Genomic DNA, 23,252 nt, shown 5'->3' on the forward strand with positions numbered 1-23,252 from the left:
TGGATCTATAAAATATAATATCCTAACAAATTATAATTACGATTACTAACGATCGACTACAGAATTTTGTTGCTTTAATTGATGCTTGGATTTGTTTAATTACTACAAGAGTTATTTTTTTTTAAAAAAAAATCAAGAATATTATGAGGAATGTAAGAACGTTACTCAAGTTGAAACGTTTGAAAAATGAGTTCCAGAGTTGAACTAGGTCAAATTATTCAGTACCCAAAAGTACTATTACCCCTGAGGAATGTTCACATGTCACAAGTACCCAAAGTGTTACATATATATATATATATATATATATATATTGGATTTGTTTTTCTATTTGTCATTATATATTATTTAAAAAATACAATAAATGTCCAAGTCATCAATTTGTCAGGACCACATCAGCAAAAATCAGTTAAATTTGACTTTTTTTAGCCACATCACGGATTTGACTGACCGAACTGCTTGAAAACTGCCCGTGTGAGCATTTTGGAACAAATTTGAAATTTCGATACTCGAGTTGAAACGTTTGAAAAATGAGTTCCCAAGTTGAATTGGGTCAAATTATTCAGTACCCAAAAGTGTTATTACCCCTGAGGAATGTTCACATGTCACAAGTACCCAAAGTGTTACATATATATAGATATAGGGAGAGGGAGAGAGAGAGAGAGAGATAGAGAGAGAGAGAGAGAGAGAGGGAGGGAGGGAGAGAGAGAAAGAGAGACCAAATTGGTGATTTGTATAGCAATTATTATAACGCGTTTGTGAGGAATGTTTGAACCTTACAACTTTCATGGTGAAATCAGAACTTGTTTTTATTCCATTTTTAATCATTATTATTGGACTTGCTAATATATATTGGAAATTTTCAAAACAACAAAAATTACACTCATTGCAAGTTTGCAACCACTTCTCACATATAATTATTCCAAAATCAAGCTTGGTCCAAATTTTGGAAAGAAAAAAAAACAAAAGCATTTATTCTTTTTGTCTAGGTCTTTTTTTATGTGTTTACCATATATATTCAATATATGTAAGTGGGCAATTACATATGAAAGTTCAGTAGAAAGAAGAAGAAAAAAAAAGATTAAATCAAAATCTGCATTATTAATAATAATCTTCACAAGCCAGCTGCCCATTTGAAGCTTCATTGAACTTTCTTTTTTTTATTCATCTTTTGACTTTTTGGGTTTCTATCGTTCCCTAGATTCCCTCCATTTGGAATAATTTGCACAATTTCAGGGATTTTTCTGTCTTTTAATTTTCAAATTGTGCATACCCAGTCTTAGTCATCTAGCTAAGTATTCATAGACACACACACACACATACATATATTCTACTGGTGTAGGTTCATGCTACATTAAATTCAAAATTTGACAAATTCATACAGCTAGCAGCTTTTTAAAAAACTGTGTGTTAATTTTTTCAGAGACTTGAAGTTGAATAACTGGACAACATTTATGTTTCTTGGAAAATTTAGGACACTATAACTTTTATAATGAATCAACAAAAATGACTGAAAATTTAACACTTTAAGTCTTCGCCACAAGAAATTCCACAACCTTTAGCATTCACTACCCAACATTCAGGAAAACGGAGAACCAACATGCAAAGACTAATGTAATTTGTATAGATAAGTAAGAAGCATAGGACAATCTAGCACGGTTTGTCGTTTTACCAAACACATCATATTTAGGATCTACTTCACATCTAACACTTCATAGTTCATATTAGATGATGTCTTTTAAAAAACGATTAAGAGATAACAATCTGAGTACTCTTAGAAAAGCATTCCGTGTAATCCCATCCCAATCCCATGTGCAGAAAGTCTTTGGATTCCTCTTGGTCTTTCTTGGTCACAGAAGACTTGAATTATCGTGTGTGTTTCTTTTCCATTTAAACATAATAACTACTCGTATTTACTTTTTATTCCGCGCAAATATTCAGATATTTTTGGGTAGTTCCTATCCGATAGACCCATTATTAGACGGGTGTTTTAGTATTACCCGATCTGCTCTGGATCCTGATTTTATATCTTTCTTTCTTGATATTTAGGGGAATCTAAGCATAACGTTCTTTGAATGGGTGCCTGGGCTTCTTCCTTCCTCCCAGCTCCTCCTCCACCACCACCACCACCACCTCCTCCTCCTCTGGCTCCAGCTCCAGCAAAGTATGACGTTTTCATTAGTTTCAGAGGGGAAGACACTCGCCACAACATTACCAGCCATCTCTATGCTGCTTTGTGCAGAGAAAAAATTGTAACTTTCATTGATGATAGCCTTGAGAGAGGAGATCAGATATCAGAGGCACTTGTGAGGACGATCGAGGCATCAAAAGTCTCCATTGTTGTTTTCTCTGAAAACTATGCTTCTTCCAAGTGGTGCTTGGAAGAACTAGTCACGATGCTCGAGTCCAAGAGAAAGTATAGACAAATTGTTATCCCAGTCTTCTTCAACGTCGATCCATCACATGTAAGAACACAGAAAGACACTTTTACAAAAGGTCTAGCTTGCCATCAAGCTCATCCCAATATACAAATATGGAAGGATGCATTGACAGAAGCTGCTAATTTGTCTGGATGGGATGCAAATGTCACAAAGTATAAATAATCTTTTACCTTCTTCAATTCGTTCATGAAAACTCTATTTATTTACCTAACTTGACTTATGCTTTGATTTTGTTTAATTAAATTTAAAATTTTTATTGTATGATTGCGATTATAAATGGTTTTTTTTTTTAAACGAATGAGTTCATAGATTTTATTATTTCTATTTTCTTGGATTTTTAGTTTAACTCACAATAATTAAAAAACTGAGCTTTAATGGATTGTTTGTATGTGGTCCAAAAAATCTAGTTGATTGTTTCCTTTTATTATTATTTAAGAAAAAATATACTTTTCAAATTAATGGTTAATAAACCATACCATTGTTACTGAAAACTAGATAATAGAACATTAATTAAATCAAGTGCTATATATGAACATGGTTTGCACTTTGCAGGTCTGAGGCTAAACTAGTTGAGGAAATTGCTAGAGATATTTTGGAAAAACTATACTACGCCTCTTCAAGTGGTATTGAAGATGGCCGCTTGATTGGAATAAGGTCACGGATTGAGCAAGTTGAATCATTACTGAGCACTTGTTCTGGTGATGTTCGTGTCATAGGAATTTGGGGCATGGGAGGGATTGGAAAATCAACTCTTGCTGGAGCATTCTTCAACCATAATTTCAACCAGTTTGAAGGGCGTTGCTTTCTTGCAAACGTCAGAGAAGAATCTCAAAAGCACGGGTTGCACAATCTACGTGAGAAATTTCTTTCAGAAATTCTGAAGAACGCTATGAATCATCATGTAGATATCGGCGCTCCTCATCTAGGACAAAATTCATTCACAAGGAGCAGGCTTCGCCAAAAGAAGGTACTTGTTGTTCTTGATGATGTGAATGATTCAAATCATTTAGAGTTTTTAACGGGAGGTCGCAACGACTGGTACTTCGGCCCAGGAAGTATTATTATCGTAACGAGTAGAGATAAACAAGTGCTTAAGAATGGAGTCGATATGATCTACCAAGTCCAACAACTTGACCATCATGAAGCCCTCGACCTTTTCAGCCAATATGCTTTCAAACAAAGGCGTCCCATGAGTGATGATCATATTGGATTATGTGACAAGGTAATAAAATATGCTAATGGTAACCCTTTGGCCCTAAAAGTCTTGGGTTCCTTTCTATTTCAGAAGAGCAAGGAAGAGCAGGAAAGTGCACTGAAAAAGCTGGGGAGGACTCCTCGTATGGATATTCAAGAGGTTTTGCGACTTAGTTATGATGGACTCGATTACGAAGAACAAAATATATTTCTTGACATTGCATGTTTCTTTCGTGGGAGAAACGTAAATGGAGTTATAAGCATACTCAATGGTTGTGATTTCTCTACTGAAATTGGAATAAGCGTTCTTGTTGACAAATCTCTTCTAGTTCTGCGGGATGATAGACTAGAGATGCATGATCTGTTGCAAGAAATGGGTCGAGAAATTGTTCGCGGGGAATCCATCCAAGAGCCAGGGAAACGTACTAGGTTATGGGATTCTTGTGACATTTCTCGTGTGTTGACAAGAAATACAGTGAGGATCAAATTCATTAACCTTGCACTTATTGCTAAATTTTTAATGTTTTTTTTAGACTACTTTTCCATATTAATTTACGCTAAGTTTGGAAGGAGGTTGGGTTCGCGATAGTTGGAGAGGGAACCTTTCGAACTGCTATGAACCCTAGGCTTCTCCCAAGTTTAGCCTAAATATTGCTCCCTAGCTAATTAATTACTTTGTTTGTTTGTAGGGGACCAAGGCACTTGAAGGTATAATCCTGTACACTTCTTTGACGACAACGTTAACCCTACCTCCAACAATATTTACCAGGATGCGTAATCTTAGATTACTTCGAATTTACAATTATGGGTCAGATGTGTGGAAAGTCCTCCTTCCTCGAGGCCTTGAAGTTCTTCCTCCTGAGTTAAGGTATCTCGAATGGTATGCATATCCTTTGCCATCCTTGCCCTCAAATTTTCATGCAGAGAATCTAGTTGTGCTTAGAATGCAAAGTAGCCATGCTGAACAACTTTGGAACGGAAGACAGGTATACTAGTTGTTTTATATTTTTCTTTTCTAACTATTGTGACTAATGAAAAAACTCATCGTAGTTGAAGAATTTTTTTTAGCTCACTATATCCCCCATAGAATAATATATAACACTCGTTGGCCTACTTTCAAATGTTCCAAACTAGTAACTCAATATTTAAAATCGATCAGTGCCAGTCACTCAGAAAGATTTCTCATCATTTGGACAGTCAACATGTGGATGTGAGATAAAAAGTCAATAACAATTGTTTTTATTGCTGCTATGTCCTTTGGCATGTTCAGTGTTCGGAAAGGGCCAAAATTTGCCTGAGTGACTATGAATCAATTTCATGTATTGAGTTAGTACGTAGTTTAGAATGATTGAATATTGCATGACTCAGTTGAAACATGACAAATCTTTCAATTACCAAACATTGCCTGCAGTTTTGTCAATGGAAGATTAAATGCTAGAAAACCATTTAAATTATGTTACAATTATTATTTTCTTTGTTGGCACATGCAGAATCTTGCCAACTTGAAACATATGGACCTCAGTTTGTCGACCAAACTGACGAGACTTCCAGACCTGTCAATGGCAACAAATCTTGAATTTTTGTGTCTTGAGGGTTGTAAAGCTTTGATTGTGCTTCCCTCCTCTGTGGAGCACCTTCACAAGCTACTATTTCTAGATCTTAGTGAGTGCGAAAGGCTTATAAATCTTCCCGCAAACTTTTCTGCTTTGAAATCCCTTGAAATTCTTGATCTCTTTGGCTGCTCCAGCATCACTGAATTTGCAGATGCCCCAAGGAACATCAAACACTTGGTTTTAAGTCGTACTGCAATATCAGTTGTTCCCTCTTCAATAGGATATCTCCCTTCACTTAATACAGTGGAAATCTCAAATGTTCTTCATTTGGGCAAACCTCCCTTGTCAATACCTAGTAGCATTTGGACGTCAAAATTCGTCACAAACCTTTGTTTATCTAGAGTGGCTATCGAAGAGTTACCGAAAAGTCTTGGCAGCTTATGCTCATTAGAATTTCTAGGACTAACGGGGAACAACTTCCGGCGCATACCTGAAACCATCAAACACCTTACTAAGCTGCGAGTCCTTAACTTAACAGACTGCAGGAGGCTTGAATCTTTGCCTCAGCTTCCAATGAGTATTAAGAGTGTGTATGCAGATAGGTGTACGTCACTACAAGGGGTGTCAACTCCATTAACTACAATCAGAGAGGCACAGTTGGTTGGGGATCAGTCTAAATTGTTCTCTGAGATGCGTTTCTCTTTTACCGATTGTTTAAAACTGGATCGAAATGCACGCAACAGCATCATGGAAGATGTAGAATTCAAGACTTCATATGTTGAATTCAAGGTATGACAAATTAATTATATTCATATATCATGATGTATGTACGTAGCTGCACATACAGAAAGATAATTAAGATTTTGATTATGAACTTAATTGATGCAGAAGCGGGGTTTGAACACCCATCACGTATGTTTCACGGGAAGTGAAGTTCCATATGGGTTCAACTATAAAAGCAATGGATCGTCCATAACTGCCAAGCTTCCTCCGCCTCCGAGGAATGCTAAGTCGCTGTATTTAGCTCTATGTTATTGTGTTGAATTCAAGGACTTTCCCGACGGCTTGGAATTGTTACTACGTTACGTTTGCCATGTACGATACAAAAATGGCGACAGCTTCAAGAAGGCCCTCTCAGTAGGATGGCACGCTAACGGAGGTGTCAAATTTTCCAATTCACACCATGTCTTTTTGAGGTACAAGGATATTGAAATTGAAATTGAAGCAGACCACAATGTTGATGAGATTACAATTAAATTCATCAACTTGTCTCTCAACTTTGAGCCAGATAAGGCAAAATATCATGGCAAGGTTAAAAAGTGTGGGATCCATTTGATGTACAGTACCGGTACCTACGGTGACCAATTATACTTGAATCAAGGCGTTGTGGATGAAGATGTTACAGAAGCTATGATAGCAGAAGAATAAGCTGAAAATGGAGGATGCTTTAATGGGGGCAAAACGCGTAGAGGATTCAGTCCGGATGAGGACAAAGATGAACTGGACGCTAAGAGATTAAAACTTATGGTTTGATCCAGATCTCCATATTATGCTTCATTTGTATACATAAATATGTTCATACCCTATATATGTGTATATATATGTATGCATGTACTTTAATTATAATGTAACATTCAGCTTACAAGCTCTGCTTCACTTTTCAATGTAGAGATTTTTCCGATTCCCTTGGCTTCTAGTCTAGACATTACTTATAGTTGAGGATCTAAAGTGCTACAACAAGATAAAAATAAAGCAAGGGAGTATTCGATCGATTAAAAGAACAATCAGAGGATGCATTAATTAGCATAATGATGGTGAAAAAATCATGTGCATATATATATATATATATATAATCATACAAGAACATAACATGTTTAACAAAATTAATTAAATAAGGAGGCAACGAAGTTAAATGTCATTAAAACAAGAAATTCATAACGAAAAGTACCAACCACTCTAAAATCTTGCAATAATCGTTCAATATATGAATGTATACACGACAAATAGTCGTCAAATTTCTGATACAAATTTTTGGGTCCCTCGTTCCTAATTTTCAAAGAATCTAAAACTAAACAAAAGCTCTGCTACCAGCTCTGAAGATTTCAATGAAACAAGAATCTCATCCTCATTGCAATTCTAATGGCCCAACTAGAATCCGCTGTTTACCTCTCACTCTATAAAACCCATCATCTAAAACCCTAAAATGTACAAAAAACGCTTGGGTAATGATCGGGAAGAACCCCAATGAAACCAAAAGAATGCAACTTCACAGCCACCCAAACCTGCTTCTCTCCCCAACTCAAGTTTCTTGGGATGCTTTCAGGTTGTTAGATTCCATTGATGAGGAAGCCAGGAAAAGCAAGAGCAAGCATCATTGTGAAGTATATCATAGTTGTTATGCTTAGAAGTAGAATTCATCCACACTAGGAGGAGAAAGTGGAGGGACAGCCGAGGCATCAGCATAAGAATTGTCATCGGTCTGCAAGACCCTACGTGCAGTAACCTGAGATTGTTCAAAATCACCAATCTTTCTTGAAGTTCTCTCTCTGAATCTGGTTGCTCTTGAAGAATTACTACTTTCAACCGAGGATAAGAAATTTTCCTTTGAAAGAGTTGTCAATAATGCCGATTCAATTACAGAGCTAAATACTCCAGACTCCCTCAGTCCTTGAACAATGACCTATGAACAGAGAAATTTTGAAATGTTCCGAATTAAACCAAAGATATGCGCATAAATATGCAATAATTGTTCACTGCAAAGCTCAAAATTGAACTCGAAAAGAGGAGGAAAATCTCGAATCAAACTTGTGGACAAAGGAATTCACCATGGGAGCATAAATGCGAGTCAAGATGCCCTTTCTTAAAAGTTTCAGGTTCAGTGTTTTGTCTGTCCAAACAACACGTTCACGGTACCTAATGTACATTAAAATTGCATTTCAGAATAATATGATTTAGAAACCTCAGAATAGGACAAGAATAGTAATACTTCAAATATCATTACCACCGAAGCATTTCCTCCTCCGTTGCAGTTGAAGCAATTATGAATGCCTGCATAACACAATGGAATATTATTCTACAATCCAGTCCAAAACTACTCTCTACACTAATCCTTTCTCATCCATATCCTTCATTACTTCCATCTAAATATTTTCTGGTCTCCCTCCTCTCATCTTAGAATTTTCTGTTTGGATTTTCTCATCTCTATGCACTTAAAACACCAAAATCTATACATTGTACATGCCCATAGTACATTATACAATTCTCTCTCATCTTATCTTCAACTGACTCTACTTAAAATTCAATGAGTTTTTCTTCATATTACATTGTGTAACTAATGGATGGATGAGAACTCACAGATCTGTCAAATTCCAACATAAAGCAACGTTTAACATCTTCCTTCGTAGGCTTGCATCCACATCTGTCACGTCTTGAAGTCAAATCAGAGAATTTTGGGTATGTGTAATGTAGTACAGCTGCCTCATCCAATTTGATCTCACTGCCAAAAATGGTCAGTCATTCATTAGACTCATTAATACTAAGATTGTACCAATACATAAGAAAACAAAAGTGTCGAGTTTTACATGCTCAGGACAGCAAGAAAATATAAAATGCATGCATCTAAATGTATTCCATGATATTTATACGCTTCATTAGTTATAAATGTAGATATGTAAACATGCATCCTAATGTGAAATAATCGGCTAATCGGCATACTTTGGGGTCTTCATATAGTTATGCCACCTATGGGCACCATTAGGACGAAGATGATCCTGTATACGAGCAGCAGACTTCCCGTTTCCATAAGTTAGAAAATAGTTTGGATTACCACGTGTTGCCTCTCTATAATTTCCAAAGTATACATCTTTTGGAAGGTGGTCAAAGTTCTTCTTGAACATCGAAACCTACACCAGAAAGTACATATCCCATTTTAATTAACCAAAACCATGACGCTGTCTATATTTGCATTAAGGAACCCAATAACATATGACAGACTTGACATCCATTCTGAGCTTTATAGCCAGAGATGATCAGTCTCTCTATGCTTGTAGACCAGAATGCCAATGGCCCAATGGAAAACAAAAAAATCAGGTCAGCTCCTTCTGACAAAGTTGTGGTCCAGGAGGAATTTTTTAAACATTATTTTTCTGAATAAAATTTGGCTAAAATTAAGCATCTCCACTTTTACCAAATCGAAGTACAAGATCTGTCAAAGATTGAATAGAAAAAGCATAGTAAACTTGCAAAACTTTAGGGTAGCTACTAGCTCAGCAAGCTACCAAAGTTTAGACCACAGCTTGTATAGGATGTTACATCGCTTCAAACAGATAGGAGCCAAGCAAAAAAGAGTTTGTACCTCACTGAAAGGTTCCTTGATATCATCCCGCTCAACACTACTCTCCTGAAACAAAAGATACGATATAACAATGATCAAATGTAGTGATTGTCATGATTACAGAGGTGAATCTCAAACTAAGAAAAGTTGTTCCAATGGTAGAATTGTAAGGGTGGAACCTAGTTGTCACATGTTCATTTTCTGAAAACAACCTCTCCACATATTATGTTGGGGTAAGGCCTACACACATTATGCATGTCTCCAACCCCGCCCACTGCGGTAGTCTTCTTTATAGGGGTTGTACATGTGTCATAGCTTATAAACATGTGTCATAGTGGAGAGTTGTAGGAGTGCAACGTACAGGTCACAGGTTCAATTCCTGGAAATAACATCTCCACATATTATGTGGGGGTAAGGTCTGCATAAAAACTGTCTATCGCTGACTCCGCCCACTATGGGTGCCTTGTGTAGGGAGTTGTTTACCTAAGATAAGTTGTTCCACTTACATAATTTGGAAAGATAACCATATCCACATTTCCAGGCACGTCTGATAGCAGTTGTCTCAAGGAGTACTCACGAGCACCCGCAGGATGTAAAAGTTCATCGGTATCAAGATGGATAATCCAATCCATGCCAGCCTCCTAAGATAAATAAAACAAAAACAATTAAGAACACGACCTCACAAAACTGCATTGAGCTATGTAATCTATAAAAATGAACTTGCTCATACCCTTGCCAAGACGATTGCCATCTCCATATTAAGGGATTGCTTTACAAACAACTCATAGTTGCATGGTTTGTAGAAGAAGCTTGCCAGCCAAGTCTCATTCCAGATCCGGCTAACAACCCAAATATGATATGGACAAAATAAAAGAACATAAGTATACACCATCACATGCATAAAGTGGGCATGGAATATGGAAGAAAACTTTCACGGAAATGGAAGAACAAAATGTCAATCATCATTTCATGAGAATGGCCAGATCATCTTCACCAGAACAATTCTACAAGATTACAGCTAATTATGAAAGCAGAGGCAAAAGCATTAAGCTTTAAATTATGGTTTTGAAATTTTTTTTTTAATAAAAAATTTTATTAAGGCACCAAGGAGGTGCAACCCAGGAGAATTACAGAGAGGAAATATTCCCAGAGAAAGAAAGACTCCAAGATTTAAGGCAATCGAACCATCTATCTATGAAACTGTCTAAACTAGTTTCGATATTGTTGAAAATTCTATTATTTCTTTCAATCCAGATCAGCCGCATCACATATATTGGGATCAATTGAACAAAGCTTCTTTGATGCTTGTCATTGCCCATAGATTTCCAGGCTAACAACTCTTTGTCCACAGTAGGGTGTGTGACCCAGCGAATGCCTAGCAACAACAGAGCATTTCCCAGACCTTTGTGGACCAAGAGCAATGCAAAAGAAGGTGATTTATAGATTCCATGGCGGCCTTGCATAAGCAGCATCTATTTACCAGAGAAATGCCCCTCCTTTGTGAGTTGTCCATTCTTAAAATTCTGCCCCAAACAACCTCCCAACAGAAGAAGGCAACTTTAGGAGGGGCCTTTGAAATTTTAAAGGCTTGTATATGGAAAATGTACTTTTTAAAGCATCTAAAATCATTTATTTCACAAAAAACATTTGTCTCTTTCTGATGATTGCCAGTTAAGACACTTTTTTCTAAATGCTTAAACCTCATTTATGAAACGAATCCAGAGCCAAACTATAACAAGTAGAATGAAGTTTATAATCACAAAACTGCAAATGCGACTTATTAATGCTTCTGACTTTGCAAATGAAGTTACATTGTGATACCACCGAAGTGGTAAAACATGGATGAATTTTGTATAAGAAAAAAGAGACGAGAAATTCAAAATGGTAAACTTCAAGCAAAAATAAATAACAAAGTCCATGTGGAATAAGTACTACCTTTTAGCTTGTTTTTCCTCTAATTCTCCAGTTCTGTATATTACTTTCACCCCCTGCAAAAGATAATAGCTTTTATGATGTAGATCACAACCAGGAATAGCCATGGAGATGCAAAGAAAAACAACATACTAAAAAACAAAATTTAAAGGAGAAATTCACAGGTTTTAACTCACCGGAATGGCTTCTAAGATTTTAGATGCATTAGGTGAGGCAGCCTTTCCCTCCACAAAAAGGAAAAAATTTGAAACTCCAATGACTTTGTGATAGAAAATCCAGGGCAAAATCTGCTCCAAGCCTGCAGAAGTGCTTGTTGTGATGCATATCTGGAGTACAGCAAATCACAAGAGAAAAAGGTCATAAGATGAACAAAGGTTCTGCAAAAAGAACAACCGCGTCGACCAAAAGGAAGATATTGATGGCTATGATGATAAAAAGGGCACAAAATGAACAAAATGGATATAAATGTCCCTTGGAATGTGCAGCCCTTGAGATTGAGCATGGCATTTTGATGAGGGTGCAAAGGAAAACAGTAAAAACATTATTTATGGGTGGGTGGGTGTATGTGTGTGAGGGCGTGCGCCCTTGAAAGAATCAAATGAACTGTCAAAATAAACTGAAGATTATTGTCATGGCTGTGTCCAAGTCAAATATAAACACAATGGCGGCAAACACAAATACAAGGAACAAATAAGAAAACAAGGACCCACAATTGCCCAAATTTTTGGCTGAATGCCTTGGCTAATTAAACGCACAATGGCAAGGAATGAAATTCCTCAGGGAATAATTAAGACAAAAAATAAATGAGCTCAAAATTATGATCATTAATGCTACTTGTTGGTTTCTCACACAAGCATCGATTGCTTAACAGAACTGACTGCTGTATGTGACAATGTGATCTCCAAAGATGGATGCTTATGTCCATGTGTTTGTTAATTGAGGTTGAATATACATCTCAATCAATGCACAACACATTATGATGCAAATTTGGCAGGCTTTCCAAACACTCAGATCACAACTGCAATTGGGGTGTCAACAGAAAATGCAAGAATGTAGGAATCTATCTCCAGTTACTCCAACAATAGGATGGAACTCATAATCCCACATGAACAGCATGTGACCTCCTTAACAAGTTACTATGACTTTAACTCTCTTTTCAGCCATCAGGTTTCCAGTGGCGTACCTTTTGATCGCTGATTTGAACATTATTTCTATACCTCGGATAGAGCTCTGTAGTTTCTTTAATTTTGGAATTTGAACACTCTAGCTAAAGAGAGAATCACTTCTTTTGTAATATTTCCAGTTATTACTAGTTAAATCGATATCTAAGCCCTTATATGGATTCCCCTTTCACTTGTGAAATTGTGATTCTGTATTTGTTGTGCAGATCTGCTACTAGTCTTATCAGGTAAACAACCTTCACATTCACAACATCTAAGTTGGTTATGTTCTACATAGTGATTTAAAACGTTCAACAAGCCCGCATCCAAATGAATATAGAGATGAAGGAACTTATGATCAAAGAAATACATATATAAACATTAGACTTTAAAGTTTAAACCGGCATAAAATTTGGCAAAACCCAGTTGCCAACTTTAAACAGAAATAAAAACACGAATAGTGATAAGAAAATAGAAAAACACACGCACAAGCATATCGTAAAACCAGAAATGAATGGCTTCAACAGTCTAAAATTTTTTGGACTAAACAAACAAACACAAATATTCATCAATACCTTACATAGAAACAAATCAAATCATCAACATAAATAATAAAGATACCAGATCCAAAAACAATTTTTTATGCGAAGATCAACGCTGACGAAAAAAGAAAAGAAAAGAAAAGAATAACCCTTCATGGACAAGAAATAAATAAAAAGAAGATGCATTAATTCAAGCTGACCTTAGGCTTCAGATCCGACCCGAACCCGAACTTCCACTCCTTGAAATACGGGAAAGCCAGCGAGCGGCTCCGACCCAGAAGATCAGTACATCCGGAACCAGAATTCTGCGTCCCGGTGCCAACGGAACGCATACCGGGGAACCCGTCGGCATCCGACGACCATCGAGAGACCGGGTCGGTCAACCCGCCCCGCCATTGCAAGATAAATGCGAAGCAAGCAAGCGACAATGGAAGGAGCGTGAGAAGCAATAGGGCTCGCGAAGTGAGCGCCTGATAAGAAGATGCAGAGGAGGAGGTGGGTCTTGACGAAGAGTACAGACCCGCCATTAGTTGTTGCAGAGACAGACGGGTTGGTGCATATATATGCGTTTACTTATATAAATCTTTACTTTAATAAATATATCTCTACATATGTTATCTTGGTGTGTACGTATAGGTCCGTGTGTATCGATAGAGAGAGAAGTCGGAAACTGAAGAAAGTTGGAAACTTGAAGAAGGAAGACACCACCACCCCAAAAGAACCGTTTTGTCGTTAAAGGCATTTGTTATTGCCGTCTTCAATTTCTGAATTTCGATTTTTTATTTCAAAAATATTTTTTTTTATAACTAAAAATTAGATAATTATCTTAAGTCAAGTTGAAAATTGAATGTAATATCATTTAACTTTTTTTCCTACAATAATATTACAATTAGAGTTTAGATTAATTGTAAAAATATGTGATGTATAATATCATAGGGAAAATTGTATGGAAAACACTTGTTAATTTAGGGTTTTCTTTATAGAATGGGAATTCATTCTTTATATCACCTGATCCAAAGACATTATTTCCATCACAATGAGATTGTGAATTTGTGCTTTTTGATAAGCATAACATAAATTTTTTTTTATTTTTTAATAAGAAAAAGGAAACAAAAGAATTAAATCACTAGTTTGAGTGATAAGATCATTTTGAATTAGATTCAAATGTAAGATCTAAGATCTGGATTACCTTCTCTAGTAACCATATTTCAAGAGATTTGATAAAATTAAGATAAATATGGGATTTAAAATCTCACTTTTTTGGTTGTAATGTAACTTTTTCTTCATCTATTAATAAAAGTCAAAACTTTATCAATTAGAGTAGTACATTCAAATTCAATGCCACCACCACAGCTTTTATAGATGTTAATGCATTAAATTTCATCACTTATAAAAGGCTCTAATAATGTGGATGGTTCAATAATTAACCTTATATATCGTAGTTATGCTGAAATCAAAGTGATGACCTCTTGATATCATGTAGTTTCGGTGTAATGGGATTTGCAGAGTTTTTGGTGGACTCAAATCTCAAATGGGCGAAATATTATATTTACACGTCTTTTTTTCCTTATCACCGAGGAACCACTTAGTTCAATATGTCCTTCATACAACTGAATAGACGTAAATCTCGGGTCATCAAAATAATTTGCATCACACGACGACAAGTAACATTGGATCAAAACCCATGAGGGAGAAATACTCTTAGCTATAGTTCCATGACGTTAACCCAAGAAGGAGAATCCTATTTGATTTTAGTGATTGTTGGATGTAAACAATACTTGAAAATGTATCATGAGTTATCAATAGCATACCCTTAACTGGAACACTAGCTAGAACAACAGAAAGGATCAACAAAATGAAATACTTCAAAGTTCCAAGAGTGGTAACCTAGGCAAGAAGGAAGACTTTATCCACAAATACTGTGCAAAATGAATCACTAAAGAAAACTCCATTATTATTTGGAGAAAAAATGGGATCTAATCAATCAATAAGGTTAAAAGAACAAAACGAATGGTTTCAACATTCATGGTCGTCTCCTTAGTAGCTTCAGCACGTCTCCTACCAGATGCAATGATCCGGTGACAAGAACCTAATAAGCATAAAAGGTGTTGTCTACTAAGCACAAAGTTGTCTTAGAAAGCCAAATATTCCGCACATGCAGTAGAAGGAAATGATAAAACTAGGAAAATCCGGGGCAAAATCAACAAGAAAAAATGTCCGATGTTTTTTTACCTGAAGTCGAAGAGAAGGGTTTTCTTTAACGCAATCCCTCAACCATTTTATTGTCAATGGCAACGAAGGAATCACAGCACTGCAAGTAAAATCTTTGTTAGCAGGACAGCAGTGAGAAGCATCCTTGTAAAGGAATTCATGAGATGGTAAGGTCCCTGCTTTGATCATCTTGGATGTATTGTCGAGTGCAATGTTGGTTTCTGCAGAATCCAAATCATCAATAAGACTTTTATAAGATTTTTCTAGCTTTTCAGGAAGCAAAACTACATAACTCAAGTACAAACCTTTTCCATGGATGATCTTCTCCCAGAGTCTTTGAAGGCTAAATTGCCATGACAAGTCCTTGTTCAAGATCTCGGAGGGAAGGACCGAGGTACCAGAGGTCACCTTGGTATATTTGGACGTGCTTGGAGTAAAAATAGCCTTTGAGAAATGAGTGCCTGCACACATGATTGCACAAAATAGAATGCCGAATGCGTAAGTGCTTAACTTCCAGTTTCAGCAAGCAACGTACCAAGCTATACAAAACACATAAGGACTACATAATATAGATCTATCAAGAGCTAAATACTCCGTAAGATTTCACAAGACAATCCCAACGAAAGAGTAAATGGAGAACTGCAATGCATGTTGGCAAGTGAAGGTAATTAATAAAAAACTGAGAAGTTCATCGTTCATTTGATTGTAACCTACCCTATAAGTAGAAGGCAAGGCAATGGAAAATTTCTATAAGAAGTCGACAGAAAATTGTGCACAGAACTTTGTGCTTAAACCGCTATACCTGAGGAAGCACATGTACTTAGAATCTGAGGAAGTAAAACTTCAGGGTCTCTCAACTCCATGCAATTGAACAAAAGAATCTACAAAGTACAGTACTTTACATGAGTGGCCAAGAAATGGAAGCAGTCCGAGCCATTTAAAGGTAGAAGTAAACATCTGTCACTGGCTAATAAGATTTCACAATAATATGAATACATGATCACTTCACATGGTTTTTACCTTCTTAGATATCATGTTGGACTTATCGGCGTTTTCTTTTAAGTGTTCAATGGAACCATTTCTGCCACCTTCTAAAATACTTTCATGGTAAGCTGATGATGATGATGTTGATGTAGATTTTGATAACTGCTTGTCCACTGTAACGGCACCTGAGAACCACTTGGCACAAGCCTCCATGCTCTCAGGACTGTGGGCTCCATCCAAGTAAAAGATCAGATCTCCGGTTACATCGGATGACTTTGAAGAACAATCATAAACTATTTGAGCCCTCCCAGCAAGATGTGCTGTTGAAAGACCTATAAGAAATGCTTTTGGCAAGTCAGCTGCCCTTTCTTCCTGTTTTCAATTTTCAAAAGTTCATAAATAGTCAATTATAAAATATTGAATAGCTTTATGCATTAATATATATACGCACACATATATTTTCACGAATAATATTGATTTTAATTAGTTGTCTTTCGCATGTACGAGGATTTGAACCTTTAACCTGATCGAAATCCTAAGGAATGGCTACCACTAGGTCAAGAGCTCCTTGTTTTTTTATTATTTTATTTTTTGTAACCGAGACTTCTCTAGCCTAACATGCCCACAGGATAGCTGGGCCAGCTCTAAACTCAGGCCGCCAACCCAACCAAGCCGAAATCTGTGTGGAAAATAACAGCGAATTTGTTGGGTGTGGGAGTTGAATTTGCGACCTCCTGCGTTTGCAAGGAGTTACCACAATCAACTTCATCATCCCAACCAAATGTTCTTTGTTACTATCTCAAGAAGATATATGCACACACGTGCATTTATAGCCCTTTTTACTAGTCTCAAAGGAAATGAAAAATGGATGAATCAACAACAGAAGAATCTATTTTATGCTTTAAAGGAAAGTAGGAAACAGAAATTGACACCATGAAAATCAGTGATGTGCACACTTTTCTGAGTCACTCATACGTGGATGGAGAATGAACTAACATTGTGGAATAGCTTTTCCCAGTTCCCTGTCTTCTGCAGCCAACATCTGCAGAGCGAAGCAGCAAGACCAGCATTTATGAGCTGGTGATCACCTGACAAGCTAAGCTTGACCCCCTGCAACTGCTTAGAATCAAGAGGTGCAACAACTTTGAGAGGAACCTACAATTCGTGAAGAGATCAATTAGGAATGCCACTAGCACTGAACCAAAATTAACTAATCTAGAAACTTATAGTGCAAGAACAAAATGACAAAAGTTAGATGATTGTTATTCTAGATACATAGATAATCGATTTCCTCAATGAGTATTAATCATGATTTGTTTCATATGAAACGTATATGTCAAACAGACTTTCATATGGCATCTAAGGTGAAAAGGTTGTAATCAGACAGGAATTATTTATTTTAACTAAATTATTGTCATTGTGATCTGTATGAACACGCATATGAATACTCTCGACAGAATCATGAGGATACGCAAAAGTTGAGAACTGCAACATTATTATCAAATTAATTTTATATATTCTTAATCCCTTCCACCCAAAGAAATTTGTAAACCACAATCCATCACTTAAAAGAGTTCAGGTAAAGAGTTACTAACACCCCATCATGTCCAGATACAAGGATACAAATCATATAAGTTTCAAAATAACTATTCTTAACAACATAACAGTTCAAAAATTGATTACCGCAAGGCCATAGGCTGTTTGCTGAAGAACATCCATTGCTTCAGGGACTTGAGGAACAGTAAAAGCAGGAACATGAGGCTTCAGGAGCAGGGTAGCCATCAAACAAGTGAGAAAATACTAGAAAATGAATACTGCCCGTTTGATAATCAAAACAGAAATATTGCGATAAATGACCCATTATCAAAGGAACCCCATTCAAGCTGCTTTAAGTTGCCTAAGTATTGAGTGTTTTATACCTTGAAAATTCCAGCCTTGTGAGCAGCAATCTCTGCAAGTGTATGACCTGCAAAAGATAAGGGAATTTCTCTCTGTATTCAAAATATTCAATCCAAGAACATGCAAAAAAAGGATGTTTTCTTGAAGTCGAGCATAGTTTCATAAAACTGCTGCACTGAAAACTAGACACTATACATAATAAATGTGAGACATAAAATAAGCAGAAAGCATTCGTATTTTCAGAGAATGACGCACCCAATGTCTCCATATGATCCATCCCCAGAGAAGTAATGCCGCAGACAACAGGTTCGTTAATCTGCATACATTCATTACAAAGTAACAATTGCCCCTGAATCTTTTACTGTTTATCTAACAAATTAATCAAAGAATGAATGAATGGAGTGAAAAACTTCCTTGCCTAATTGCTTTTCATGGAACTGTAGAATTTGTATAAAATAAAGAAAAGTTCAGAACTTTAGACTATAAAATAATGTAAAGTTCAGAACTATAGACATTCTAAGAAACGATATACTTAGGTAAGTAGGAGAAGGAATGCATACCACGTTTGTTGAATCCTCTTTACCTCCAAGACCGACTTCAATAATAGCAACATCCACCTATTGACAAACATAAAAGAAAAGGCAAATAGGCCTTTCATATTCTTAATGTTGACTGCGATAGATTACTTCAAAAGGGGGATCACATTCAATAACAAATATAGATTATTTATAATGAATACAAAGTACAAACATTATGTTTATTATACCAGTATACACACAAGAAACCAAACAAAATACTACTCCAGAGTCTGTATAATCAAACGAGCACTCATTATAAATTAAGAAAATCAATCTCTCTTGTATTCTTAAATCTCAAAGGTATCTCACTGTGGAGGTCTTTTTATTTATGTATGCATATCACCTACATGCAGCTGAACAAAAAGCCACACAGTGAGCTATCAGGCACTTCCTAAGTGAACAAAAGGGAGCCTTACTAACCTCAAAGGAAATAAAAAGATACCATAATTTACCTGTTCACAAACAAACACCTTGAACGCCAAAATAGTGAGGAACTGAAATAGAGGAGGCATTGGCAGGTCCTCAGAAACATTTTCCTGCAAAATGAGACTTCTCTCGAGTGAATGAACTGCCACTTACAGGATGCTTACTTTGAGCAGATAAAGCCATTCCATCTGCAATTGACTTTTCAAAACTTCCCACCAATGATCATAAGTCATAACCAGCTGCTTAAATCTGGTCAAGTCGGAATGTCTAAAACCCCAAGATAGTGCACTCGTCTGATTCTTATCCAATGTTAAATTATTAAAGCAGTAGATTTCACAAAATTGTAGATCAGCAACGCACCTATGAAACCTCATCATCCTTTCTTTTATCAGGTAAACAGAATATCGAAATGAAGACCCCCAAGTTTGGTAACTGATAGCCTCATGCCTTGCCATCGTAGAACCATCCTCTTTAGAGTATGGTGACATGTTGTAATACTAGAAAAATTAAAATTCCAGATTTTTCACCTTGATTACTTGTTAACGTAAGTTCGTATAATTTCTTACCTAAATATCTCTCTGGGTGAAAAAAAAGGAGGTTAATCAATAAATTTCTTCATCATAGAAACAATTATCTCAAATGTTGCCACCATCCTAAAGAAGAAAGAATGACATTTCAACATAAAAGAAAATCAAATTTAAAATATAGGAAAACATGTGGCCCTAGAATGAACACTTCATAAACCAGGACCAAGTCTGTCATGCCCCAACCCAAACACATGAGGTATTGTCCGCTTTGTGCCTAAGCCCACACGATCTCTAAGAGGGCCCTCATATGTTTGAAGATGGGTGTTCTATTATAAACAACAAGATCTCTCCCTCTCCATCCAATGTGGGACGAAGAGAACTTCACTCTTCTTCCGCACTTGGGTTGCTCACCAGGATCTCTCTCTATCTGCCCCGCTGAATCGCAAGCCGGGTATGACAACGTCTGCTAAAAAAAGAAGATATGCCCAGTACTGGGACCTAAAAGACCATATTGAGGCCTTAATAAAATTCAAATGCCCCACCTAACCACATGCAGGATATGTATACCTTATTAAGAAAATTTAGTTGTAGTCATCTAACAACACATGGGGACATAAGAAATGATACCTTTAATTGATTCCAACAATCCCAAAAATACTGTAGAAATTTATCTTCAGATATGTCCGACCTACAAAGACATTTTCAACTCAGGAGCGAATAATAAATGCTCTCAGCTTCTAAGAAAGCATTCACAATTAACCAATTAGATTTATTTAGGCACCCGTCCTAGTCCCAATCTATTTTCAAGACAACTTTCATATATTTTCAACCAACACTAGCATAGACATGGTAAGGTTAAGCGTAAATCCTGACCATAACAATGAATTTAAGCCTTGATATATGCCAAAGAACTGGCACCTAGTTCTCTCTCATTTCAAGAAGATAATGTAAATGGGAGAAATTAAAAGCAAAATTTACTATCGAATGTACTTTGTAATCCAATTTATCCATCTTTGTCAACCTCCAGTCGAACATGAGAGTGATCTCATGTCCAGCTGGTTACTATAATTTCATGCACCCAAAGTTTGCAGCTGGACAGGTGCGGAATTTTTTATGTTAGTAAAATAATCACCCATAGGTGATAGATGGTGATGCTTTGGACAACTTACCCATTTATACGGAATCTTTCTGTCACATCAATCAGGTGCGGAGAAGTAAACAGTCCAGTTTGGAGACCACATGCCCTCAATATAGCCTCACAGAAAGTGCAAGTTGAACCCTGAAAAAAATATTTGCACCAATATACTGGAAAGTTATAATCCAGATCTTTGTCTCATTAAAAATAAAAATACAAAGGAAATAAATTTTGTTCCAGAGGGTAGGATGAGAATCACAGTTCAAAAGGGTGTAAATGATGGTCTGCAGCAAATGATAACATTAAGCAAATACAATTAAGTAGTTAGGATAATTCTGCACCTTTCCTTTAGTTCCAGCAACATGGATTATCTTGAGCCCAGCAATACGTTCCTCCAAGCCTAATATCTGTAGAGAAATTTCACTGCAAGCTAACTTAAAAAGTTCCGTTGAGCATAAATGGAGAAAGGAAATCAAAAACTGCTTAGAAATCTTCTCATGACTAACACCTTAAGCATGTCCAAGGTGCTTAAAATTGTCACGCTACCTTAAGATACCTCGACATCCTCTCCATTTTCCTGAATTTGTCAACTACAGGCGATTTGTCACCACGTTTCTGCTGTGTAATAAGAGAGGAAAGTGCTTCCATGGCAGTATCATACGAAATTGAAAGAGGCAAGTCTGGCAAATCATCGTTGACAGCCACATTGATTGGTCCTCTTTCCGTGATTCGAAATGACATATTTGGGTATCTCAAGCCTGAAATATTGTGCCAAAAAGAAACTCATGGTTCACTTTTGTGCTGATATCAACATGCATTACAACCACATGATTCAAGTTGTTTGCATCTATAAGGTTCTAAACAATTAAGATTCCAAAAAGTTGGTGAAATCACAACAATTTTAGATACATTCCACTGGATGTCCATATGTCAAGGACGTAAAAGCACCTATTTGTTCACCTTTCCCAAAATTTCAGTTCATGTCAATGGATTAGAACAGAGAGAATAAGAGAACTAAAGAATGGTGTACCTTTAATCCTACCGCTTTCTTGGTAATGTAGCTTACAACGAAGAACGAGACTGTGTGAGTCTATGCAAGCAGGTTTACAAGACAAGCTCCATCTTGTTCTGATTGACAATCCACGCTCTGTCCCATGGAAGTGTGAAACACCAAATACTTCACACTTCGGATGAATACTTGTAGAAACATGCATATGGAAACATCAATCCTGCAAACAACACAGCAGCCACACCGACGATGAAATTAGGAGAATGACCAATATTTTCTTTAGAAAATAAATAGCAAATGACATGCCTATGAAAAGGTAAAAAGTGCAGTGCTACATAGAGCAAACGACACCTCCCCCATTGCCCACACTGCGCATTTTCTTCCTTTTCCATTTCATACAACTAAGAAGTCACAAAAACAAAATTTATGACATTTATTATCAGTACTGATGCTATCATTAAGGACTGAAAAAGACTTGTGTATACAAGAAAATCCGGGAACAAGAAAAATACAAAATAATAATTCTATCCTTCTCTCTCAAGGGGTAATTGTGCGCCCACCACAGCATGTCATTCAACTCAATGCAATGAATTGCCATTAAAATTAAAGAAATGTTGGAGGAAGAGTGTAATGAAATGGTAAACTCAATTCATAAAGTGTAGTTTAGCCAATCAGGTATAATGATTTTTAGGTTTTGCCACCAAAAACTCCTTACAACAGTACATGTACTCTATAAAACCACTCATCAAACATCTGATATGGTAATAAAGTATCAGGCTTTCTTATTCAATGCTAATATTCTAAAAACTAAAAAATCAAGACAGACAATTGAAAAAGTAAAATACCATTTTTTTTCCCTCAAGACCAGACATTGAAAGCCAAATTCCAGAAGATTTTATCTCTTTCATCCGCCCCAAACTTTCTTGACAACAATAAGGAGTTACTACGTAAAACCCGTACCATAAAACCAAAAAGAAAAATCAAAACGCAGACATTCCTCCACCCAATCCCCGCCACTCTCATCCTTCCATGAGAATTTCGAAGAAACAAACTCTCACCAACAATACAAGACCCACCAGCTAATCAAAACAAATACACACAGACATGGCTTATCTATATAGATAGAAAGACTGACAGAGAAAGTAACAAGTGGCCACCAACCATGAGAGTCCAGAGATTCGTTCGCCACCACCACTTCTATTATCGGACGAAACCTCACCAGTAATACAATTCTCCCTGGGAGCTTTCAGCTTTGTGTGGCTGCGTTTGATGGTGGATTAGTGGAACCGTTTAGAAAATTTGAAGGTATGGTCTCTTTGAGGAGTGCGATG

At 36.6% G+C, this 23,252-nt stretch overlaps 3 protein-coding genes across 5 annotated transcripts; 1 reads left to right on the forward strand and 2 right to left on the reverse strand.

The window, feature by feature from the left end:
• The first annotated feature begins 1,718 nt into the window (after window positions 1-1,718).
• Window positions 1,719-6,803, forward strand: LOC120013922 (disease resistance protein RPV1-like). Its single transcript, XM_038865906.1, has 6 exons — window positions 1,719-1,870; window positions 2,047-2,590; window positions 2,991-4,107; window positions 4,322-4,618; window positions 5,123-5,974; window positions 6,074-6,803. Exons 2-6 carry the CDS (start codon window positions 2,073-2,075, stop codon window positions 6,611-6,613), a joined length of 3,324 nt encoding a protein of 1,107 aa, XP_038721834.1. The 5' UTR covers window positions 1,719-1,870; window positions 2,047-2,072; the 3' UTR covers window positions 6,614-6,803.
• A 297-nt stretch (window positions 6,804-7,100) lies between these two features.
• LOC120011699 (glycosyltransferase-like At2g41451) lies at window positions 7,101-13,793 on the reverse strand. Its single transcript, XM_038862797.1, has 11 exons — window positions 13,353-13,793; window positions 11,627-11,776; window positions 11,454-11,506; window positions 10,249-10,357; window positions 10,025-10,159; window positions 9,540-9,584; window positions 8,900-9,087; window positions 8,540-8,681; window positions 8,187-8,233; window positions 8,011-8,098; window positions 7,101-7,865 (listed from the first exon to the last, which is right to left on the reverse strand). Exons 1-11 carry the CDS (start codon window positions 13,677-13,679, stop codon window positions 7,587-7,589), a joined length of 1,563 nt encoding a protein of 520 aa, XP_038718725.1. The 5' UTR covers window positions 13,680-13,793; the 3' UTR covers window positions 7,101-7,586.
• Window positions 13,794-14,999: 1,206 nt separating this feature from the next.
• On the reverse strand, window positions 15,000-23,232 carry LOC120013653 (folylpolyglutamate synthase). Of its 3 annotated transcripts, none has more exons than XM_038865534.1 (17): window positions 23,083-23,232; window positions 21,943-22,141; window positions 21,459-21,670; window positions 21,254-21,319; window positions 20,947-21,056; window positions 20,405-20,465; window positions 19,277-19,360; window positions 18,807-18,863; window positions 18,502-18,562; window positions 18,267-18,313; window positions 18,031-18,108; window positions 17,344-17,502; window positions 16,384-16,719; window positions 16,166-16,244; window positions 15,669-15,824; window positions 15,385-15,584; window positions 15,000-15,241 (listed from the first exon to the last, which is right to left on the reverse strand). In XM_038865534.1, the coding sequence occupies exons 2-17, from the start codon at window positions 22,124-22,126 to the stop codon at window positions 15,176-15,178; spliced, it is 1,956 nt and encodes a 651-aa protein (XP_038721462.1). In that variant the 5' UTR covers window positions 22,127-22,141; window positions 23,083-23,232; the 3' UTR covers window positions 15,000-15,175. The 3 variants fall into 3 exon arrangements, with proteins under 3 accessions (XP_038721462.1, XP_038721464.1, XP_038721463.1); XM_038865536.1 differs by having other exon boundaries at window positions 23,057-23,183; XM_038865535.1 differs by lacking the exon at window positions 23,083-23,232 and adding an exon at window positions 22,228-22,312.
• Between the last annotated feature and the right edge of the window lie 20 nt (window positions 23,233-23,252).

This window comes from Tripterygium wilfordii, chromosome 13 (genome assembly GCF_013401445.1).
Source record: "Tripterygium wilfordii isolate XIE 37 chromosome 13, ASM1340144v1, whole genome shotgun sequence".
NCBI lineage: Eukaryota > Viridiplantae > Streptophyta > Magnoliopsida > Celastrales > Celastraceae > Tripterygium > Tripterygium wilfordii.

What these genes read in the sequence shown, in the direction of transcription:
- LOC120011699 (XM_038862797.1), bottom strand. Translation starts at nt 13,679, where the DNA reads ATGGCGGGTCTGTACTCTTCGTCAAGACCCACCTCCTCCTCTGCATCT. An exon ending in TGGTTATCTTTCCAAATTAT is followed by an intron (nt 9,585 to 10,024) that starts GTAAGTGGAACA and finishes CTTTTGTTTCAG; the next exon opens with GAGAGTAGTGTTGAGCGGGA. An exon ending in TCAAGGAACCTTTCAGTGAG is followed by an intron (nt 9,088 to 9,539) that starts GTACAAACTCTT and finishes TTTCTGGTGTAG; the next exon opens with GTTTCGATGTTCAAGAAGAA.
- LOC120013922 (XM_038865906.1), top strand. Translation starts at nt 2,073, where the DNA reads ATGGGTGCCTGGGCTTCTTCCTTCCTCCCAGCTCCTCCTCCACCACCA. An exon ending in TGGGATGCAAATGTCACAAA is followed by an intron (nt 2,591 to 2,990) that starts GTATAAATAATC and finishes TGCACTTTGCAG; the next exon opens with GTCTGAGGCTAAACTAGTTG. An exon ending in AACTTTGGAACGGAAGACAG is followed by an intron (nt 4,619 to 5,122) that starts GTATACTAGTTG and finishes TGGCACATGCAG; the next exon opens with AATCTTGCCAACTTGAAACA.
- LOC120013653 (XM_038865534.1), bottom strand. Translation starts at nt 22,126, where the DNA reads ATGCATGTTTCTACAAGTATTCATCCGAAGTGTGAAGTATTTGGTGTT. An exon ending in GAAAGATTCCGTATAAATGG is followed by an intron (nt 20,466 to 20,946) that starts GTAAGTTGTCCA and finishes ATGTCTTTGTAG; the next exon opens with GTCGGACATATCTGAAGATA. An exon ending in AGGTGTTTGTTTGTGAACAG is followed by an intron (nt 18,864 to 19,276) that starts GTAAATTATGGT and finishes GTTTGTCAATAG; the next exon opens with GTGGATGTTGCTATTATTGA.